Source organism: Urtica dioica, chromosome 4 (genome assembly GCF_054948205.1).
Source record: "Urtica dioica subsp. dioica isolate 48M chromosome 4, U.dioica_male_clone48M_v1_H2, whole genome shotgun sequence".
In the NCBI taxonomy this organism is placed as follows: domain Eukaryota; kingdom Viridiplantae; phylum Streptophyta; class Magnoliopsida; order Rosales; family Urticaceae; genus Urtica; species Urtica dioica.
The window spans coordinates 4578923-4602014 of record NC_142759.1 but is presented as its reverse complement, the minus strand read 5'-3'; the positions used below and the strand labels follow the sequence as shown (position 1 = coordinate 4602014).

The 23092-nt window shown below is 38.5% G+C and overlaps 3 protein-coding genes across 3 annotated transcripts; all 3 read right to left on the bottom strand.

The window, feature by feature from the left end:
• Positions 1 to 7951: 7951 nt before the first annotated feature.
• On the bottom strand, positions 7952 to 8700 carry LOC149399530 (anti-muellerian hormone type-2 receptor). Its single transcript, XM_089611092.1, has one exon. It carries the CDS (start codon positions 8551 to 8553, stop codon positions 8068 to 8070), a length of 486 nt encoding a protein of 161 aa, XP_089467218.1. The 5' UTR covers positions 8554 to 8700; the 3' UTR covers positions 7952 to 8067.
• A 642-nt stretch (positions 8701 to 9342) lies between these two features.
• LOC149399529 (Leucine-rich repeat (LRR) family protein) lies at positions 9343 to 12720 on the bottom strand. The gene is made up of 2 exons (XM_089611091.1): positions 11208 to 12720; positions 9343 to 10237 (listed from the first exon to the last, which is right to left on the bottom strand). The coding sequence occupies exons 1-2, from the start codon at positions 12345 to 12347 to the stop codon at positions 9947 to 9949; spliced, it is 1431 nt and encodes a 476-aa protein (XP_089467217.1). The 5' UTR covers positions 12348 to 12720; the 3' UTR covers positions 9343 to 9946.
• Positions 12721 to 13539: 819 nt separating this feature from the next.
• LOC149399528 (uncharacterized) lies at positions 13540 to 17530 on the bottom strand. Its single transcript, XM_089610612.1, has 4 exons — positions 17305 to 17530; positions 17049 to 17150; positions 14557 to 14664; positions 13540 to 14017 (listed from the first exon to the last, which is right to left on the bottom strand). Exons 3-4 carry the CDS (start codon positions 14651 to 14653, stop codon positions 13800 to 13802), a joined length of 315 nt encoding a protein of 104 aa, XP_089466738.1. The 5' UTR covers positions 14654 to 14664; positions 17049 to 17150; positions 17305 to 17530; the 3' UTR covers positions 13540 to 13799.
• Between the last annotated feature and the right edge of the window lie 5562 nt (positions 17531 to 23092).

Sequence of the window (23092 nt, the reverse complement as noted above, 5' to 3'; positions counted from 1 at the left end):
AACTCCGATCAGGAAATACTTGCAGCAGGGAACTCTACCCAACGACAAAAACGAGGCTAGGAGTTTGAAGTTCAGAGCCGCCCGATATTTCCTCGAAGGTCAGAATCTCTACAAAAGGGGATTTTCCCAAGCTCTACTCAAGTGCCTAGATGAAGACGAAGCCGAGTACGCTCTCAAAGAAATCCATGAAGGGATATGCGGAAGTCACATCGGATGCGAAGCATTGGCGCAAAAGATCATCCGACAAGGACTCTACTGGCCGACATTAAAGGCCGATGCACGGCACATGACGCAAAGATGCGTCAAGTGTCAAAAGTTCTCAAACATCCCGAGGCTTCCGCCTAATCCGCTCATCACCCTTTCATGCCCGATCTCATTCGTAGAATGAGGAATAGACCTAATCGGAGCTTTGCCAACAGGCCGAGGAGGATGCAGGTATGCGATTGTAGCCATCGACTATTTTTCAAAATGGGTTGAAGCCGAACCCTTAAATAAAATAACGGCCCATGCAATTGAGAAATTCGTATGGAAAAATATCATTACTCGTTTCGGAATACCAGTCAAAATTGTATCCGACCACGGAACTCAATTCGACTGCGATTCCTTCAAAAGCTTCTGTGAAAAATATGGCATTAACAAAGTTTTTTCTACACCAGTCAGACCACAATCCAATGGATTGGTGGAGGCCGTCAACAAAACAATAAAACACGGCCTGAAAACAAAGTTAGACGAGCAAAAGTCAGAGTGGGTGGATATGCTTCAAGAAGTCCTCTGGTCATACAGGACCACCGAGCACTCCGCAACTGGCGAAACACCTTTCTCCCTCGCATACGGTTCCGACGCGGCCATACCGACCGACGTCTTAATACCAACAATGAGAAGAGAAAATTACTCAACAAAGGTAAACAACGACATGCTTGAAATTAGTCTAGACCTGTTAGAAGAAAAAAGAGAAAACGCCAGATTGAGAAATCTAGCTAACCAGCAAAAGGTTTCTCGGTATTTCAACAGGAGAGTCCGACCAAGACCATTCAAAGTCGGCGACAAATTCCTCAGAAGAGTTTTTCTCCACACCAAAATCCACCAGGAAGGATCCTTCAACGCAAACTGGGAGGGACCCTACATCATCCGAGAAGACTTCGGAAACGGGGCCTACCGACTACAACAGTTGAGCGGCGATATGGAGAAAAACCCCTGGAACGCTGAGCACCTTCGCCAATTTTACGTTTGACTTGTTTATTTGTTAATCTTTCAAAAAGCGGCTTGGTCGCATGTATCGCGTTTACATTTTCAAAAAGCGGCTTGGTCGCATGAATTATGTTTACTTGTTAAATTTTCGAAAAGCGGCTTGGTCGCACGTACTTATGATTTAAAGTAATTTTCTATCTTTCAATTTTCTACTCGGAGTTTCAAGTAATCACGTGCTTATAATTTCAAGTAATTGTTCATCTTTCTTTCCTCTGCTCGGAATTACTTATGTATCGCATTATGTATTACTTATCACGCTATGTATAAATTATCTTTCAAAATTTCGATAAAGTAAACTGGGCGGCTAGATAACTAACGAACAGTTTTTAAAAAATATACCTAGTAATAGTAATACTTTACTTTACCAAAATTTTGAAACTAAATTTACACAAAATATAGATCCAACCAAGGATCATTTGTTCAAATCCCGAAAGGGAAAAACGAAAATTACATAATAAAAACCCGACCTCGGATCATTTGTTCAAAACCCAAGCGGGTTAGCAGAAATCAAAATATAACAACAAAGACAAATTCTACTCCTGGTCACCTTCTTCGCTAGCCCTTGACTCCGAGTCGAGATCGAGATCCGTCGCATCCAGAGTAGGATTCTTCGGACCAAGAAGCCGAACAGCCTCGGTCATCCCAGCGGTATAGAGATCATCACGCATATCACGATAATCGTCGGAAGCTTTGTACTCTTCCACCGCCGCTAAACGAGCAGCCTCAAGGTCTTCTCGGAATTTTCGAGTTAACTCAGACCTAACCTTGGTTGTCTCATCCCTGGCAACATCTCTCTCCTTGAGGAATCGATCATTCCTTTGTCTCAAGGAGGTGAGCTCGGAGCCTAGCAGTCCGACAAGACCGGTCATACTGACAAAATTCTGCAACGATCAAACGATCAGCCACAATGAGTTATCAAAAGGGAAGAGGTACCGACTAGACGAGTCAAAACTTACCGAAATCGCCAAGTCAGTGGCCTGGTTAAGCCTCTCCAAAGGCTCGAGCCTGAGAACCTCCTGAGCCTTCTCGGCAGGGAAACGCTCGCGGAAGAAAGTAACGACCGGAGCCAAAGGATCGGAGGCAGAGGAAGGCTCGGCCAGACCCTTAACGGGAGAAGAGCTCAGAGGCTCCGAGACCTTCGAAATCGACGAGGACGCCCGCTTACCGGCCGTCGAAGCCTTAGAAGCCTTGAGGCGTTTCGGATTGGGAGGGATCAGCTCGGGAGCGGATTTCTTTTTTGCCATCTGGACGATCTCTGTTAAGAAACGAAAATGAAAATGAGAAAAGAACATATGTAAGCTGAGAAAGGACAGGTAAAATACTTACTTGAATAAGGGTAATAATAATATTGGTCGAGCAGGTCCGGGTCCGATAACAAAAACGTCGACCGATCAGCCTCTGAAAGATCAAAAATTTCCGAGTGAAGTGATCGCTCCTCCTCGGAATATTGCGGAAGGGAACCTGGAACCAAACATAAAACATATAAGAACCCAGAGCAAAAGCCCGGCTCAGATTATCAAACAAGAATTCTGGACCAAAATCACACCCAATTCCGAGAACGGAGCCCTTATGGGGCACCTTTCATAAGAAGCATTCCCTTCAACCCAAAAGAAATGATCTTTCCAATTTTTCTGGCTGGTCGGCAGGCGAGTAACCACCTTAGAATGATCGTCATTAGCCCGAGCATAATAGTAACCATGCTGCCCTGGGGCCGACTTAAACGAGTAGTATTGTGAGAAATCTTGCAAAGTGACAGGGCGATCATAAATTTTCGCCCACAGCACGGCCATCCCGACGAAGATTTTATACACGTTGGGAACGAGCTGGGTAGGAGAACAACCCAGGTCGGAAACGAACTGGGAAATGAGAGGATGCATTGGCAACCCTCCGATCACGTTCAAAATGGCCCTATTGAACGCAATCTTTCCAACAGGAGGCTGATCGGCTCTCTCGTGTTCCAAAGGTGCCGAGAGGATAATTCCATCAGCTATCTCAAATTCCTCCCTCAACCCTTGTAGATATTTCTCGGTAACCCGAGAAGTCCAAACCTTGGCCGAAAATTGGCCCTCTTTCCGTTCAAAAACCAGGGCCTCTTCCTCTTCCTCTGGAAGATCAACCCCAAAGGTCCTCCCACTTGGACCCGGAATGCCTTGAGAACAGCCCTCTCCTCGGTCTTGCGAAAGAGAAAGGCTCGTCGTATCACGAGATTCCGACCCGCTCTCCCTCGAAGAATCGGACGAGGACGATATCTCCACGACCATAGTGTCCCTACACGATAGGGAAGACGAGTCAAAAACCTTTTTCTCGTTATCAACCCCATCGGACTCAGGATTGAGAGGCACGCATGATTCATCATATGCCATTACAGGACGGTCCCATCCGATCTCTGGGACATGATACCACACGGGACTTCTGAGGAAAGAAAACTTGGACCAATCCAACAAGGTAACACTATCGGGATCAGGTTCCGATCGCCGAACGACGCGAGGATCGAAGCTTAGATCAGGACGCGCAAGTCCACCCATAGCCCTAATGAAGTTGAGAAACTAAGATTCCTAAAGTCCGAAGGGTCCGAATACAATAAATAAAGAAGATATCGATCGCCGAACAACGATCTCAAAACAAAAGGAAGGTATCAAAACAATGAAAAAAGAACAGACCTTACCCGCGAGATTGAAGATCGGAAGATCCGAGCAAAAACGAAAAAGCCAAAAGCACAATTTGAATAAGCAGATCAAGCCGAGAACGCTCTGAGACCAGAATTTAGAAGAAAAAGCGAAATGAAGTCAAAAGTTGAGGAAAGGCCTTATATAAAGACTTCATGAACGGTGATGATTAAGCTTGTCCAGGAAGTCAAACACATCTGACCGTCGAAGCAAAAGACGCTACGGTTCAGAAAGGCCAGATGACAAACGACGTCGTCCTGTAAAAAGAAAAGAATGAAGAATTCTACTCGGATCATCCCGAGACGAGTAAGCAAAGATGAACACGGTCACGAAGCAAACCGAAATAGTTCCTTACCATTTTTGCTAAAGAAAAAACTAAGAAACTGGAGGGCAGCTGTTACGGGATAAATTAGTCAGACTCCGATCTGGCTAGTCGGACTACCGAGCAGAAATATGAATCCAGCACCGAGCTCAGGTTAATTAAACCCAAGGGCCATCCATTGAAAAGGAACGAACCGTTCATAAGTTAAGAACGAAACCCACCGATCAGAACTTCGAAGAGAAGAGAAGAGAAGAACGTGGGTCAAAGACTAGTCAAAACTAATAGAAAACATGTTTCAAGCTCTAAAACGCACACCTCGACGGTTCAGGAACCACACGAGGAGCATTAACCGCCCACCTCAGAGAGAGGCGAAAGGCAGTTACCCATAACCGTCCAGAACGTGGGATTGATCACCCCACGTTCCTCAAAATAACCGTCAAAGACACGACCAGATGAGTATAAATAGAGGCAGCAGCACAGAACGAGACACGGACTTTTTTACACACTTTCTTTCACTTGAAATCTCTAGAAAACATTGCTCTCTTGTATTTGATTCGTCTGTATAAAGAGAAAGTCTTGCCTAAATCACCTCTGTACTCGGAGGCTTTGTACTCGGAGTCAGTGTATTTTCGTGAGATATTGTTGTACTAATTTTACAGGTCAACATATATATATCTCTATTTTTGCGTTAGCTTAGGTCAGTTTTTTAACGGACCACAAATGACTTATCCATGCTACCTTATTTTTCAAAGTGATATGATCCGTTCATGATCAGAAAAAAATTATCACCAAGCTAATTTAATGAAATCTTCAGTGTGTGAGACCACTGGATTTTGTAGTTGAAATCCGAATATGATTGATCTTCTAATGATTTATGCTCATAAATCCGAATATGATTGATCTTTGTAATTTATAACGTAGTTGTTATGAACTTTTTTTTTTTCATACTAGACTAGTCTCGTTAATTTATATTTTTGTTCCGTCCCTACTCAAAAACCAACAATTCTACCCAATAAAACAAGACCACATGGATCTTGCACTTGAAATTCTGCCAACAATAGATATAAGTTATGTTAAAGACTGCAACTGCTAAATCTTTAAGATACGGATTGTTGGTTGCAAAAATAAAAAATGGAAGCTAAAAATTCAAATTCCGGTCTTAATTACCTATTTGGGGCGGTAAAGGCAAAATCTATGAACCGGTGTTGAAGAGTGTCGAATCTCATGATTCTGCCATCGGAGAGACCTGTAAATGGTCCTCTACCGATGCCATCGAAGGCCATTGAGTAAGCACCGACCGAATCCAAAGGCAGGTCCAGCTTTTGGAATGTCTTGATGGATTGAGGGTTTGCAAAACACGGAACATCGAAGAAGAGAATGAACATTATGATTATGGAAAGCATGATTAATACTACGATTTTTTGAATAAAACACTTTGCGTAGGTCTGAATTACCAACTGCTATTTATAATGCACTTGCTATGTAGTTTACCGATAGATTCGTAGAAGTATTTAAAATATATATTAAATGAGCTTGGCTTGCCAAACTCGTTATCTTGTTTGGCATCCCTAGCTATCACATAAAATTGACGGATATTTTCTTGTGAATGTTGGTGTAGGACTAGTAAATTGGGGTTGAGTACAAAAATAAATCCAATTGTCATTGAACACAACCGAGAATAGGCCCCGCTCTGATATCATCTTAAAGGTGTGAGGTTCCATCTAAAACCAAGTTTGACAATTAGAGGAGTAACTCACAAACCTTATAAAGAGTCCAGGATCGTAATACCCAGTCGATGTGGGACTATCCTTGATAGAAGCAACCGGCCCGGGCCCATCTCACTTCAACAAATGATTGCGCGCGATGATTGATTTTTGAACGAACAACTCGAAGTTATGATTCTCATTTGTGCAAAGAGATTGGCCATAAATGTGAGATAGACGTTGATTGTGAGATTCAGTCGAGGCTGATTCGATTAGCGTGCTATTAATACCTGCATGTATGCCTTCAGACATTTTATTTTTTCCACATCTAATCTATCTGCAATTCATTCCTTTGTAATTCGAGTTCGATCTGTTCTTAAATTAAACAAAAAAAAATTACTCCTTGCCGTCTAATATTAATTATTTCTCTTGCTAAATTAATGATTATTATTAATCATCGTATCATATATTATATTCGATTTCCACCATAAACTCAATACAGATTCGATAACCAAAGATTTGAGATCATTTTCATAAATCTAAATCGAACTTTAATTATAATTCTTGAATATTTGACGAGAGAATTCTTACGCCAACAGTGAATAATTATGGACTCGCTTAATAAATTCTTAAAAAACTGAATAGAAATATTCAAATAGCTATGTGAGAGCCGGAGTCACATTCTAACACAAGCTCGATATAACACTAAAATATTTTCAAATGAATTCAATTTTCCAAAAACGGTGTTTGAAATGGTATTTGGACACATAAATTTCCCAGGCACAGATTCTAATTATGAGGTCTTATCCAACAAATTAGGTCTGGCCTTGAATGCAAGGTATCGAAGCTAACGTTGCATGGGCACCCGCACACCACCTTTCGATTTCGAGGGGACAAAATGTCAAAAGCAAAGTAATTGGATCAATTTATAAAGTTGATTCATAATTTAAATTGACAAAATAAAGGGACTAAACATAATTTCACACATATAGTTTAAAAATATTATGCTCCTAACATTTTGGTCCATAAAAAATTAATGTTTCTTGCCTCTGAGTGATCGCTTGAATGGTTTGATTAGGGTTTAGAGTAAATACTTTTATTGATCACTTATAACCCATTGAATAGTTATTATTTGTGTTATCCAGGTTTCATTAAATATGTAACCTTCTAGTAACTTTTTTTTTTTTTACTTATAAGATCCATTGCTTATCATATATTGATCAATCACTTATCAAAATGGTCAATCGCGCGTTATAAGACTAGGGGTGTTTTCAATCATTTTTCCGGAATAATATAAAAATCTAAAAAAGACTGATATAAGAGTGTTTATGACAAACACGACTTAGTGACATGTATGTCACTAAACATTCATATATCAGTCTTTTTGCGATTTTTGTAGGAACCCGAAAAAAAATGTGAAAATGTTTTTAATGGTGTCAAAATCCTTATTTTTACACTTGTGAAATATTAGATTCTTAACAATGGCATTTTAATTAGATTTCCTGGTTTGATGGCTTGATGGCTTCTAATAATATTTTGATATAATAATCTTACTCAGTCTATATTAAACGTTGTTGATCAAGAAACCATTCTACAATGGAGGAAAGAAAAGACAACTCTTGTGTAGGTTTGAGCTATTTATATGCAAAATAAGCACAAATGATATATTCCAAGTCAATGTGGGACATGCTGAAAAGATTTTCCAATTTTGAAATTTCATGATAGATTTATAAAAGTATATTTAAATATATAATAAATGAGCTTGGCTTGCCAAACATATTATCTTGTTTGGCATCCCTATTAGTATAAATATATATAATAAAAAAATGTGGTCTTAGACACCTATATAAAAACTAAGTGAGACGCTCATCAAAATCAAATCACATTAACAATTTTTTTTATTAGCATTTTAAGGCCAATAATTTTAGTCTCCATCAATGGATTTTTCTACAAAGTCTCATAGTCATCAGATTAAACGGCTCCGCAAATAAGTCGAAACAAAAAAAAAAATGAGAAACAAACCCCACTACTTAATTATTAGAAAATCACGTGTCATCAACATCATCACCATAATCAAACGAGAGCCACAGAAAGAATCTAAAGGATAATAGCATATGATGTAAGTGTGTCAGCCAAAGCACTGAGGAGAGGGAAGAGGGCCGGGGATAGAGCCTTGCTGTGCGAACTGAAGGCCAAAGACAACCAAAACAGCGAGCAGTGTCAAGTATGAGAGGCCTTCCACGGCGCCCAATAGCCCAAAAGGCCCATTGGGCAGACCCGACCCGGTCTTGACCTTCGTGTACGCCGACCAACCCACGATCGCCGCCACCGCCAAGTAGCTCACCCCTTCGACGGCCCCGATCGCGCCACCTGGCCCCGGAGGGAGACCGCACCCGGTGGTCTTCAGGGTGTAGAGGGACCACCCGATGACAGGTGTCGCCACGAGGCCGCCCGCGATCGCCGCCGTCTCTGCTAAACTCCCGCCGGATTGGCTGCTCGCTTTGACTCTGAGTTGACCGTACGAGTGGCTTGGTCTTCTTTTTGTTGTTAATCTGTGCTTGTTTGGTTGTGGTGGAGGAGAGACCAACAGCATTGTTGTGGTGGTGGCTTCCATTGGTGTGCGAGTGAGAGAGTGTTTTATGTTTGTTTGGCTTTGTGGATTTTGTTTTGTGTTGTTTGGGTCTAATAAAAGAGGGAATGGGTCACCAATGGCTTCGCTCACTCGCACACACCTTAACCTTATCACTTTATTTATTCACCTTCTAGGCATTTGAGTTTTTTAATTTATTTATTAATAATATCTTTTTATTAGATGAGATTTACCTGGAATTGAATTACACCGGCAAAATCAGGAAGGACGTGTTTGATAATAATAATAATATGGAAGGAAAAGTAAAGGAAAGTATAATTTTATTCTCCCAATTGTTTACAGATTTCATTATGGTCCCTCGAAAAGAAATGGTAAATTTAGTCCCTCGAGTAAATGATGAATATCTAATTTAGTGGTATTATTGGGTGGATTGTTCGGCTCAAATCATTCATTAATCATTATTAGTGAATTGTTAGGTAATTTAGGCTGCGAGACCCTACGCAAAATAAATAAATAAATGATATGGAGGGCAGGTAAGAGTGGGTCCACAAATCGTCATCGACGATGGAAAGGTGAAAGAGTATACACGCAATGGAAGAGGCTAATGGGGAATCTAAGTCAATCCAATTCCATCCAACACCTACCCGGCTTCTATATGCCTTTTAGCTTAATTCTATACACTTATCTCATCCAACTTGGCTCAGCCGTTAGATCAGAGCTCCAACGCACATGACCATTATTACAACTCAAAATAACTAACCACAACATTTAAGCCACCTGGCAGTCACCTCCCTCGAAGATGAAAAAAAAAAAAACAATAATCACGTCACGTGGCCGATTAAATATAAAAGAGCTTAACACGTCAGAGTATACTCGAGAAGCCCCATTAGATTAAAATGGAACGCGAGGAAGAGAATAAAAGCCTCTTTCTCTGATACACACCGTTTTTTTTCTCTTTTCTTTTTCTTTTTTTACAAGCCTCCTCTCCTTAAAAAAATATAAAGTAAACACGAGCCAAGAGGACCAACGATAATTTGAGTTCACTTCCATCTATTTTCCCTCCAAGAGCCCCTTTGAAACCAAATCATGTGCTCTTGTGAACCGCTCTTTATAACTGTCATTTGAATAACACGAGAGCAACGGCTATCTAAGAGGACAAAAACACTAACCACTTTTTGAACTAGAAATAACCCTCCCAAGGATACAATTAAAATCTCCCTCCAAACCCCAACCAACTACTATATTTATATATTACTTCTGTCCGAAGAAAGAGAGCTCTGTGCTGTGACCCAAAATCACTACCAACCAAACCAACTGATCTATCTAAAGTTCTTCTTCTCAGACTCCATAACTCAAAAAAAAAAAAAAAAAAAAAGGCATAAACAACATAAATTACGGAAAGATTTTTTGGCGAGTGTCAGTGATGCTTCTTCTTCTTCTTCGGAGACTTGTGCTCGACAACATCATCGTCACTGTCCTCGCCCGCATCTTCTTCTTCATCTTCTTCTACTTCTTCTTCTTCTTCTTCACCATCAGCTTCTACATCTCTTTTTCTCTTCTGGTTCGAAGATGAGGGAAGAAGATCCTGAAACTTGTCATCATCTTCGACTTCTTCCTCTGCTTCACCGTCACCTTCGTCGTTAACGGCCTCTTCTTCCTCTGTGGGCGCCACAGGCTGGACTAAGTAACCTGCACCACCGTCTTCTTCCTGAAATATTAAAAAAAAAAGTGTTGTTTTTAGTCATACAAGTAGAAATACCTAAAGATTGTGAGGCCAAACATCATCAAACAGTTTTTCAAAATAAAAAATTCACTGGCCATTGATACAACAGAACAAATCTCATTTCAAAAGAGCAGTCAAGCACCTAACTTTTTGCTGCAACACTTGAATGAAATCCAACAAAAAAAAAAAAAAACCAAGCAAAAATCCAATATGTATGAAACTTGAATACAATTGATGGTATAGAACGCCTAAGATACAAATTTATCTGAAAGATAAGTGGCATGATAAAATGCAGTTTCTGTCTTCTGATTATCTGCAAATTAGTGAGCTTCATTCACACGAGTACGGAATAACTAAAAGTGGCCAACAAATCTGCTTGTGCGAGCAAATAGACAACTGAGATAGAAAGCAATAGGGACTTTAACTGATCACTAACTAACAGTATTGAAGTGCAGGAAACATTAACCATTTACCATCATCACTCTTTTATATATCATATAAAAAAAAAGACTATCCACAATGAAAAATTTCAAGAGCCAAATACGCAGAAAAAACAAGATACTGCTACAAATCAGGACTCTAAATATTAATATTCACAAGCATGTGAGCAGAGCGGAAATAAACTGGTAAGGTACATCAAAGCAAAATAGGGTACAGCCTATGAGTTTTACAAGCACATAACGTTATAATACTATGTTTTCTTACTTTAGCTATTTAGTCTAAAATTAGATGAAAAAAATTAAAGTTATATTTGTTCCTTTTATATTCTAACTTCATATCCCATAGATCCCGGCTCCGCCACAAGTCTCTTGATTTCCTCACTAATCTAAAAAAAACAGCCCTCAACCCAGTTAAAGCCAACAAATCAATCAATAATACAAAGGCAAGCGAAATAAACACCACAACCTAACAAATAAGAAATGTATCAATACCAAAAGAAGCTTAGAAAGCTCACCTCTTCTTCACCGTCATCCTCGAACTCCACTTCTTCCTCGACTCCTTGCTCATCATCATCATCCTCCTCCTCTCCGGTCTCCCCATTATCGTCCTCGTCCACGTCATCCTCCCCTTGCTCGTGCCCATCGATCTCACCCTCCGCGCTCCTCGCGACCCTTCTGGTGCTCCCAGGGGGCCCCGCAAGACCCGCCTCGTCATTGTCCACCTCATCCTCCACGTCATCATCATCGTCATCGTCCTCATCATCATCATCCTCCTCCTCCTCATCGTACTCGATCCCGTCCTCCTCATCGCTGTCCTCGATATCGTGGACCTCCACCACGTCATCGTCTTCCTCGTCAACCTCATCTTCTCCGGACTCTTCCTCGTCGTCCTCGCCAAACCCTAGCTCTTCCACTGCGACTCCATTTGATGACTGGTGAGTGTTCTCTCCGTTCTCCGTCGCGGCGACCGGTCGCCGGAGCGCCTCCGTCTCCTCCTCGTCGGCGTCGCTCTCCTCGTCCTCGTCGACCGTGACAACTCCCTCGGCTCCTTCGCTGTGTCCGTTGCTCATCGGCAGGTCTCTCAGGTTTTCGTCACCACCGTCGATTTCGCCGCTGCCAGGATCGTCTTCCTCCTCTTCTTCCTCGTCGTCTTCTTCCTCATCGGACTCCGGCCTCTCGTTCTCTTCCGCGTCCGTCTTGTCCAGGTACTTTAACGACTTTATCAATCCGAAAACCCTAGATCGGTAGTCCTTGACTCTCGTCACCGGACACTTGTAGAGATCGAGCGAGACGAGCCTCAGCTGAGCCAGCGGAGCGAGATCCTCGATGAACTGAATCCGGTTATTCGACAGGTCTAGGTCACGGAGCGAATCCAGTCCGGCCTCGACTAAGAACTCGAGACCTCCGGCGATCCGGTTATCGGAGAGAATGAGCTTCTCGAGGCTCTGCAGGCGAGGAAACTGTTCGAGCGAAGAGGCTCCGATGTTGGCGATGGAGAGGTGTTGGAGGCTCTGAAACTTCTCGAGCAGGCTCGGCGGAGGAAGCCGTCCCTGCACGCACTTCACCGCTCCGTCGAGCGTCAGAGTCCGCGCCGCCGCGTGGTCCGTCTGACCTTCCATGGCCGTCTCCACCGCTCTCTCCCAGATCTCGTCCATCAAAACACGTCTTCTCTTCTCTTACATGCAACAAAGCTCAACACAGGAACATTTACAGAAGATAAATATATAAATATATAGAGGTCTATACCACAAATCGATTCAGACAACAGAATCGATAACGACAGAGGCTTTTTTTCTCTCGAATCCCTAATCTATCTTCTTTGGTTTGTTTTCTATGTGTGTACAGAGTTTCTCTGTGTTTCGAAATGGAGATGAAATTTGTCTACTTTTTTCTCTTGCCTTCGTTCTCTCTCTAGAATATGTTGTTTCTCTCTCTTATTCTCTCACGGATTGGTTTGAGTGAGCGAATCGGGATAAACCCCCTCTCTCTCCTCTACTTTCTCTCTCTGTTCGAGTTGGTTCGTGGCAATTGGAGTGTGTGGGAGCGTGAAACAGAACTCGCGTGGGCAAAGAACAATTAAAATAATTCACGGACTTTCAGCCGTTGGATTTATAGACGCGGATCGATGACATAGATATATTTGACGGTTGTGATTCGATTGTTGTGTGTTTGTTCTCCAAAAGGATGTAGATAGAGAGGAGATTCCAAGCAAAAATAAAAGAGAGAGAGAGAGAGAAGAGATACGTTGGACACGTCACCAGAGGTGTGAATATCGATGCGGGTGCAGAAATGGGATTAATAGGTTGGGAAAATTACGTTGTTGCCACGGCATTTTGTGTGGCGTGACGGTGGATCTTAACGACACGTCGTTTAGAAGAAATACGTTCAGCGATTTTTATTTTTTTTTCTATTCTTCTCTTCAAAGCTCTTACGTTTGTAATATTTATTATTTACGTTAATATAATAAATTTGACATCATCGAGGAGCTGTAGATTGACTTGGTGCAAGGTCCAAGTTGTCTACGACTCCATTGTAAGCGTCTGGTGGTGGAACATAACAAAATTAAAATTTGTTTAATCATGGTATTGTTCATAGTATCAGAATTCTGTTTCTGATATATTATTCATGAAATGCGAATTCCAGTACGGATCCGGCACAATTTTTTTTTCTCCCGAATATTAGACTAAAAATTACGTCTTAGTTTTATTTATTTATTTTGGGAACAGAAGTTGGATTAAGACAAAATGAAGTTAAATTAGTTCAAATCAAACATAAAAACAAAAGTTTGTAGTTGTAGTAATATAGTAGAGATCATGGAGCTAATGATTAAAGGAGTTTGCTACTAAATTACTAAATAGTATTGATAGTATTTATTTCCGGAAGAAAAAAAAGTGATAATTATCCTTCTGTGTGGGCATTCTTTTTTTTTTCATTTTCATGGAGACATTACAAAAACTAAAGTCAACAACATTGTAAACAAGTTGTCAACCTAAGACCGCTATGAATGTACAGTCATCACACACAGCTAGTACATCTCATTACAGCATCTTCTACTAGACTTTTGAAGAGTGCTATTTCCCGCCAAAATATAAAAATATGGCCAAAGTTTACTCTTGTTTCTTTGACGTATCAGAGTCATTTGTAGCGGCATTAGAGTGGTTGATGCTGGCTTTTGCATCGGCAAGAAATGTAGGGTCGGGTTCGTGTTTCTTCGAAGGCTCTTTCATTGCCAAATATATATAGAATGCTATGACCACATTCACCGATATGACAGCAACAAATCCGCTCACCAACGTCAAAGAGTGAGGTGACAAGTTGCTCAAACCTGTTCCAATTGAAAACATCAAGCATGTCACATTGCATGGTGTTTTGAGAGCTTATCAATCTATTATATCTAGAAAGATTGGAGCAGTATTTCTCAAAAATGGACTATCAGCTATTGAGGTGTTGGATGGTTAACATGGATTGGTCATTCAATCTTAAAATCGCAATTATAAACTTATATTTTAGCTGGTATTCTAAGACTAGGTATTAATTTCTACATATTTACTACTATTTATTCTGAGTGCTTAGCGAATTCCTTATTAGATTTTAAGGAAGCACTGGACCCAATTCCGCAAAAGCTGTATACAAAAATGACTTTCAAATGTAACAATTCGTCGACATCTTTCAATTAGTCATTAGATTTTTCAAAAGAATAGTCCTAGACAATTGAAATTTTGGATGTCCATGGAAGCCTATTGTTGAAAATTAGCACAAAATAAGCTAAGCTATCAGATCAGATGTGAATCTGCTAATCCTTCATCATGTCTTTTCTCTTTTAGTCGATAGAAAATAACTGAGAAAGTTAATTCAAAACCTTACCTGGAATTAAGTTATGGTTAAACCCATACAATAATGCAACAGGAATCATCCACATAAGCATTGACGTAACGAAGAACTTCTGTATCACACTTGACATCGTTCTCCAACCTACAAAATAATATATGATGCTATTGATACGTGGGAAAAAAAAATTGATGTTCTCACAGATTAAAAAATCTAAAAGAAGCAATACTATTTCAGGGCAAGTGTACATCCATTAGTCAATTCGGTGCAAATTGCACCAAATTGACTAATGGATACAAATAGTGATGCACCGTGCAATACAAATAGTGATGCCTGTGTTCTGTGAGATGATACATATAAACTGGTTCAGGACAGCCAAACAAAAGTAAACCTTCACTAGCGAGTAAATAAATGGAAAAAAAAAAAATTAAAAAAAAAATGAAGATTTCTTTAAATTTAATAACATCAGAAATCATAGCTTTGCTTAGTCTCTTTTTTTCACAACTTCACAGCCCAAAAGGAAGAAAAATCAGCTAAAAACCCAGAAAACATGATCGAACTAAGTGCACTTCAGTCTCTATAGCAACGTATCCTTTGCAGAGCGGTAGCTCATGTACGCTAGTTTACTTTGTTCTGATCAATTCAGTGTGGAGCGAAATCTCACCCCAAACCGAATATTTAGTTATTAAGTTCTCTAAACCAAAATCAAAATTCGATTAAAAGCTAATTAATTATTTCGTTTCGGTTTTGAATATAGCTATTCTTGTCTTTCTATTTTCATATACTCTCTCTCAATTCTTCTCTCTCGGTCGCCTAGTATCTTCATCGCCGCCGCCGGATTCAGAGCTCGGTCAATCATTTCTGAGATGGAAAACTGATTAAGGAAAAAAAAGTTTATCTGAATAGGTTAACGCCTAAATTTTGGCTTTGACTCTGTGAAACTCATATTCAAGCCCAAGTAACAACCCAACTACGGAATTGCTCTCAAATAGCTCGAGGAGCTGTTCTTTTCTTTCTTCTTATTTGCACCTGTTAACCGAAAAGAAAAATAAGTGGCAAGAGATCAAAGCAATTTGATGGCAGAGGAAGGCGAGAAAGTTTCAGAGGAAGAAGAAGATATTGAGAGTAAATCACGGAAATCTACAGAAACCTCGGATTCAGATTCCGAAGGAGATAAGAGTTAGGAAGCATAGAAAATCCAGAAGGAAATCGCGGGAAAGTTCAGATTCAGAGGAGGAGAGACGGCGGAGAAGAAGAAAGAAGAAGCAAAGGTCACGATCCAGTTTTTGAATCAACATAAATTAGGTCCAATCCGGTTTTTCACAAAACGGAATCTCAATCCATTAAACCAGATAACGAGAACAACAACAATCCAAGAGTCGCGAATTAATTCGATCAACAAATTAGAGAGAGTGAGTAACCAGAAAATGGACAATGGGCGGGCTGGGCTGGCTTGAGCGAGCGACTGCGGAATTGGGATTAACCTCTCTCTCTCTCTCTCTCATTTGTGAGTGACCAACTTGAGGTAAACTATATTACAAGTTGAAAGTTAAAACTACTAAATCTGTAAAATATATAAAGTTTGTTTGTAATAATTAGTGAAATAATCAACATTATAAACATTCTGCACGTGTCAAATCTCAATAATTTTATATAAATCGTATTTAAAATGTTAAATATGATATCAAATTTCCGAAATGGAAAATATCCTAAAATAGAAAAAACAAAATTGACTACTGATGGACATATTTTACATAATTATATATTGTGTAGTTCTTTCAAACGGTCTTTGCCTAAATAACCATTAGTAAGTAATATAGGTAGTAAAAAAAAAGTAATATAGGCTGAACCAAAAGTTTCAGCCAAAACATTCTCATATTTAAAACACCAACCAGACTTAACCAAAACTTAAAGCACAAAACGAACTGGTTCGGACAGCAACTGAAAAGATATCATAACTCAAGCTACACAAACTCAAATCAAACGATTCCAAATCCATATGAAAGCTAAGTTCCGTATCTTTCTATATTATACGATCAATTTCAATCACCATAGCTATCTGAAAAACTGCCCGCAATATCTGGTCACTGTTCTGGAGATTCACCAGTTCACAGCTTTAAACTAGCATTTTCAAAAATTCATAACTAAATAAATACTCTATGGATTCTCACGTTCTTGGTCATTTTAGAAAGCCCACAGAGTCTACTATCCAGGAAAATTAACAACAAAATTCATCTCGAACCATAGAAGGCTGTACACGTCCGTTTATCAGACTGCCGTTCAGAAAAATAAATCGGACCAAATATTGAGCAAAATCAGAAATAAATCCTCACACATGAACTCAGACCAAAAACGAGCAAAACACGAATCCAAACTTGTGTAACTCATGTAAATCATCAAAAAGAATCAAAGCCCCTGATTCGGATTTGAGTCAAAACCCTAGAAAATCAATTTCCCCCAAATTGATTTTACAATCCAAATCCTAAAAATTCATTGAAGGAGGGAGAATAATAATCCGAATTCCTTACCTCGGATGTCAACTCCGGCGAGAGCTTCTTCAACCTCCGGCGACCTCCTCTCTCTCAGATGTGTTTTCTTGCAGAACTATGTATAAACGCCAGTGTTGGTACCTTTCAAAATCGATGAACAGATTTGGAACTTTTGAGGATTTGTGTTCGTTTGAGGCTCGACGATATTTATTCACTTTCTTGTTTCAACATAGAATGTTATACGAATCCCCAATTACGTAGTGATAATATAGAGAAAGAGAAAGAGAAAGAAAACCTTTCAAAGCTGGATTTCGCAGGGAAGAAGAGGGAAATGAAGCAACGAAGGAAGTGGATTTGGAAACGAGAGCGCGAAGATATGGTGTGTAGTGTTTGGCTAGGTTCGTTGAGTTGAGGACTAAGCCGCCATAACCAAACGTACTACCAAACAACAACGAAGTCCCTGCGATCTGTAACCCCGTGCCTCGCACGTGACGTTTTCACTTTTCTTGTTTGTTTGCCCTTTGCCCGCACCGATATACTCATTTTGGTTTTAAAGACTCAGGATTAAATTTTTTTAGAAAAAATAAATAATAAAAATAAAAATAAAATAAAGTTTTTAAATAGTGCACGATCTTTCAAATTCGGTCATTAAGTTTTTAAATGAAACGATTTGCAGCTAAAAATTAAAACTATGAGGTTCATGACAACCGACAAATCAAACAATCCGATCATCAAAATCAAACCGCACTCTTTTATAACTCATCCTATTACAATCCGAAAAATTTTGGGTTGAAACAAACCCAACCCGCAAGTGTTTCGGGTTGGTTTGGTTTTTGATCGTCATGAGATTGGGTTGAACCAAACCAACCCGATCCCGTTAAAATAAAATAAAAATTTCTAAAATAAATGAAAAATGTTATCAAGGTTAAATAAAAAAAACAAAAAATTGGCCAGATAAGCCTTAAAAACAGTGGCAATTGTGTTTTAGCCAACGTTTGGTTAATTTTTTGTAAATGGCCATTGCGCCTACGTGGCAGGAAATTAACTGCTTTTTTGTTACTGAATTGCCCTTATTAATTGCGCATTCATTTTTAAATTGAGGCAGTTTTAATTTGAAATTTGAAATGTATTAAATGGTTTTTATTTTCGGAATTAACTTTTTTTGGAAAGCAGTTATTGCATTTTAGTTATGTTGGACGTGTGTTTTGGTCTGTGTATATCGGCATTAATGGTAATGATTCCCTGAAATTCTGGACGTGTAAATGAAAATTTTCACGTTAATTGATTTGGCAGCTTATTTACAATACAAATAACCTGTAAATAAATTTTATATTTATTGTCCATTAACATTAAATTACATCTACAGAATCAGTTTACAATTTCCCTGTCGCATCTCTTTCTCTGCAACAACAATCGCTTACGAATACACCATTTGTAACTTAGCCAAACACACCTGGGAACTATGTGAGTCACCGATTCAAAAATTATCATCGGGGATCGAATAGCGATGTATTATTATGGATAACATAGCAATGCGACGGAGAAATTCAACAAAATATAAACAGTTCTATCTCATTTTCGCCAACGGTTTTCCGACAGAAGAGGCCGATTTTTTTGAACGAAAAGTCGGGCATTGGAGAAAAGAGAACGAGATCTGAAACACACAGAGTCTGAGACACACGAGATCTGAAAGACACAGAGTCTGAAACACACGAGATCTGAAACACACAGTCTGTCTCCGATGACGCGGTTGCAGCGATTCCACACGAACTCCAGATCGGGGAAACCAGCGATTCCACACGAACTCCAGATCGGGGCGACCACGGGCAAACCAGCGATTCCAACCAACCAACACGAACTCCAGATCGGGGCGATCCACGGGCATGGGGCTGGGGAAAGGCCGAGTCACGTCCCTGGACTCGCAGAAGAAGTGCTTGCCGTCGATCTCCATCTCCGTCAACTCCAACGCGTTCTTGCCCTCCGCCTTCCCCACCGTCGCGCCGCTCTGCAGCGACACCTCCCGCCGATCACGTTTGGGGATGAAACCAGAGCTCTTTTTTTTTTTTTTTGGTATTTCGTTTTTTGGTATTTCATCGGTGACGTGGACCACCGCGGCGGCTTTGGCGTTGTGGGTCCAGACCTCGGCGTTGGCCACGTTGCAGCGAAGGTCGGCCAGCACAGCCCAGACCTCAGAGAGGAGGCCCGGCCGGTCCGTGCCTGACAGCTCCACCATCGTGTGCTCCTCCCACGGCTTCACGCCCACCGTCTCCCGAACGCCGCCCCTTAGTTTCGGTGAGGAAGAAGGTTTGGCTGTGTAGATTCAGAGATCGCTTATATTTTGGGTTTCAATTTGGGGATTTCTTATTCAGTGTATCTTTGGTATTAATTGTAAAGCGTAATGATGGCCTCGATAACCGCAGAAGTTATCATACGCAATATTGCGTTAATTAATTAATTCGCAGGATGTATGGGCGGGAACGGTTTACAGGGTATTTTGGTACTTTTTTACGTGTTAATAAATTGGGTTGGCCATTTACCCGAAATTAACAAAATGTTGGCTAAATCCAAAACTCTATATTTATAGGAGGCTATTTAGCTATATTACCCATAAAAAAAATACACCATATGCTTTATGGTTTTAAAATAAAAATATAAATGCATTTTTAAATTAATTAATTATTTTGTAGGTGTATCATTATGCTCATGACAGTTGACAAATAAATAATATAAGTAGACTCAATATTATCTATTAAGACTTACTTATATTAGTTTCAACAGCTCATTTTTTTTTATTTTACAGATTTTTCACGAGATCTAGATTTTTATGGAGTGTGAAATTTGAGATGAGACATAATTTATTTATTCTTAGTATTTGCATGGTTTTTTTATTATGAATTTGATTCAACGATTCTATTTTGTATCTTTGTTGTTACAAATTTAACCCGAACAACCCGACTTAAATCACCCCAAATAAATCAAACCAAACCAACCCGATTAATATCGATTCGGGTTGGTTTGGTTTCAATACCATAAACGGTTTGGGTTGGGTTATAAAAATGACAAACCAAAGATTTCGGGTCGGGTTCATGAAATGTACAAACCCGAATAATCCAACCCGATGTACATGCCTACTTTCTTTCTCTCCGGTTCTCACTTCGTTGCTCTCTCTCTTTCTCTTGCGCTCAATCTCTCTCTTCCGAGTCTTAAGCAGAGGATAATTCCACATCCCACTAAAGACTCTCGAGATTTGCTCATAAATCCTTCCTTTATTTGCAACTAAATCCTTTCTTATTTTTGTCTCATAATTTATCCACAACACATTTTTATTTGCATTATTTGTTGCAAATGAGTCATTTCCCTTCTATTTCTTTTGTGAGAGATGGAAAATGTGACAAGAAAATTAATTAAATAATTTTCTTTCGACTTTATTCCACGTAGAATTTATTCAAGGTCGTTAGAATTTATTTTCAATTTTTCGATGCTTCTCAAATTCATGGAAATATTCAAAAACTTTATCGAGCTTAATATCCTTCCATTCTCGATTTATTCTCGTTCTTTCAAGAAAATCCTTTAAAATTACTCTTGTCGTTTCAAGCACGAAATTCCATTTCAACGCTCAAGTATTTTCAAAACCATTTTCTCGACATTTTTATTTATCATACACAACTTATAAAAGTCGATATCTTACATCTTCTTACCCGGTTGTTCTTGTTTCATTATTGGTCATCTATGTAAATAAATAAAATAAAATAATAATAAAAAATTCAAACATGTCCATCTATAAAATTGGATCAAATTCCAAACATGTCCATGTATAAAAATCCACAATGCTTTCAAAAGAGCAGAATTTAAAAATCTAAATATTCTTGGAAATCAAAAGCTTCTCTCCGCGAACTCAAACACAATAAGATATGCAAGTATTCTTGTTAGACTTATACTTATATACCATGAAATGAGTACAAGAATAAAAGTAGTATCATAAAGAGCTCCAAGAAAAATTAAGCAGAACCAAATTAAGGATTTATCTCTACAAAAGGAAAAGTAAGTTATTAAAAAGATCATCTGCAAAAAATAAAAATAAATCATGAAAAAGTAAGACATTAAATAAACAAAATAAATCGTGTACAGTGAATTCATTTTATGCCTTAATTTTCGTGTTTGATAAGATGTTTTTGGAAAAAAAAATTTAAAAATTTTTGAAGTTGTTTTTGTAAAAAAGTAAAAAAAAACTTAAAACAAATAAAATGTGTTTTTGAAAAAAAAAAAAAAATTTTCTTCTCTTATCTCATCCTTCTCCTCATCTTCTCTTTCCTTTTTTCAAAAACAAAAATGAAAACTGTACCAAATACTTTTTTCAGTTTTTTCAATTTCTCAAAAACAAAAATGAAAACTGTACCAAACAGCTTTTTAAAAACAACTGCAAAATAATTTGTCAGTACAACTACAAAAATTATAAAATAGAAAATAAAAACTTTTTAAGTTAACTACCAAACAACCCCTTGACTACCGGTAAGTGATACTCATCTACTCTAAATGTAAACGACTTTTTTTTAAAAGAAAAACACTCGGAGTCGTCTATTATAAAATGACTATAATATCCACAGATATAGCTTTAGACCTTCTTATCTAATTAGCAAAAAAAATATAAATCAGAAAATATCTATTGATAACACTAATGTTAATGTCAGGTACATATAATAGTCTAATTTGTGGCCAAAAAACACAATAAGAATAGAGCATAAATCAAGTTCTTCCATGTAATCTTTAGTGGAATGTGAAGAGATCAAGACATCAGTCAACCACGGTTCATTGACTAAGATGAAGACAAGTCTTCAGCCTCCATAGGCAAAAAATCTAACAGATTTCTCGAACGAGAAGTTGAATGATAGCTAACCCGACTCCAATCCAAAACATAACACAGCATCAACTTAAGTTCATAACACAAAAAGTAATGATGAAATAGGTAGAGGGAAAACATAAAATAAAAGCAAATACCAACAATACCAAGTGTACCATCAACAATAAAGATCCGAAGCCATATATACTTCAACCTGCAACCCAAATTTCCCACGAAGCCTCCGAAGACCACCTGAAGCCGAGGACCATCGTTTTTGAGAGCTAAACGAAGTCAACAACCGCCAACTGCAATGTAAAGAATCTAAGAGGAAGAAGCATCCGGGACAATAGAATCAAGAGCCTTAAAGAACTCGCTGAGTGAAAGCCCAAGATCTTTAAAAAAAAGCTTCCTACACTTTTTTTTTTTTTTTTTTTTTTTTTTTACATAAAAGCTTCAAAAAACCATATCTATCTCATATGAACTCGAAATTATAATTTTTCATCAAACACAATGGGTCTGTTTTTGAAGATCTCAACGCCACAAATTTTTAGGATCTGAAATCACTCAATTTCGAGTTCGTATGAGAAATATACGAATTTTTGAAGTTTTGATGCAAAAGAAATTATTTGAAAAAAAATAGGAGAGAGAAAGTGACGAATTTGTTAATAAATAAAAGCAAATCATATCTTAATTATTTTCACATAAGTTATTTGACTATATCCCTAAAAATTGTCAAACATAGGCTAGATCCAAAATCACATGTTTAAAGTGGCCTAATTAATTATAAATCTCTAAAATATATATACAAAAATAAAATAAACCCCTAGGGCATGTTTGATTCTCCTCTCAAAAACCGTTTTTGAGTTGAAAAATTTGAAAACAAAAAACGAAAATGTGTTTGGTTTAATTTTCCGGAAAAATTTTTTAAAAAATTTTGAAGTTGTTTTGTAAAAAAGTAAAGAAAACTGAAAACAAATAAAATGTGTTTTTGGAAAAAAATTTATTCTCTTCTTTTCTCCTTCTCCTCATCTTCTCTTTTCATTCTTTCAAAAACAAAAATGAAAACTATACCAAACATTTTTTTTCAGTTTTTTCACTTTCTCAAAAACAAAAATGAAAACTGTACCAAACAGTTTTTTGAAAACAACTACAAAATAATTTTTCAATACAACTACAAAAATTAGAAAATAGAAAACAAAAACTTTTTGAGTTAACTGACAAACACAACCCTAAAATTCCGAAAGAC

Bases quoted from the DNA above. Each gene is read 5' to 3' on its own strand.
- LOC149399529 (XM_089611091.1), bottom strand. From the start codon at position 12,347: ATGGACGAGATCTGGGAGAGAGCGGTGGAGACGGCCATGGAAGGTCAG. The intron at 10,238-11,207 runs GTGAGCTTTCTA...TTAATATTTCAG, and splicing joins AGGATGACGGTGAAGAAGAG to GAAGAAGACGGTGGTGCAGG.
- LOC149399530 (XM_089611092.1), bottom strand. From the start codon at position 8,553: ATGGAAGCCACCACCACAACAATGCTGTTGGTCTCTCCTCCACCACAA.
- LOC149399528 (XM_089610612.1), bottom strand. From the start codon at position 14,653: ATGTCAAGTGTGATACAGAAGTTCTTCGTTACGTCAATGCTTATGTGG. The intron at 14,018-14,556 runs GTAAGGTTTTGA...CAATTGGAACAG, and splicing joins TAACCATAACTTAATTCCAG to GTTTGAGCAACTTGTCACCT.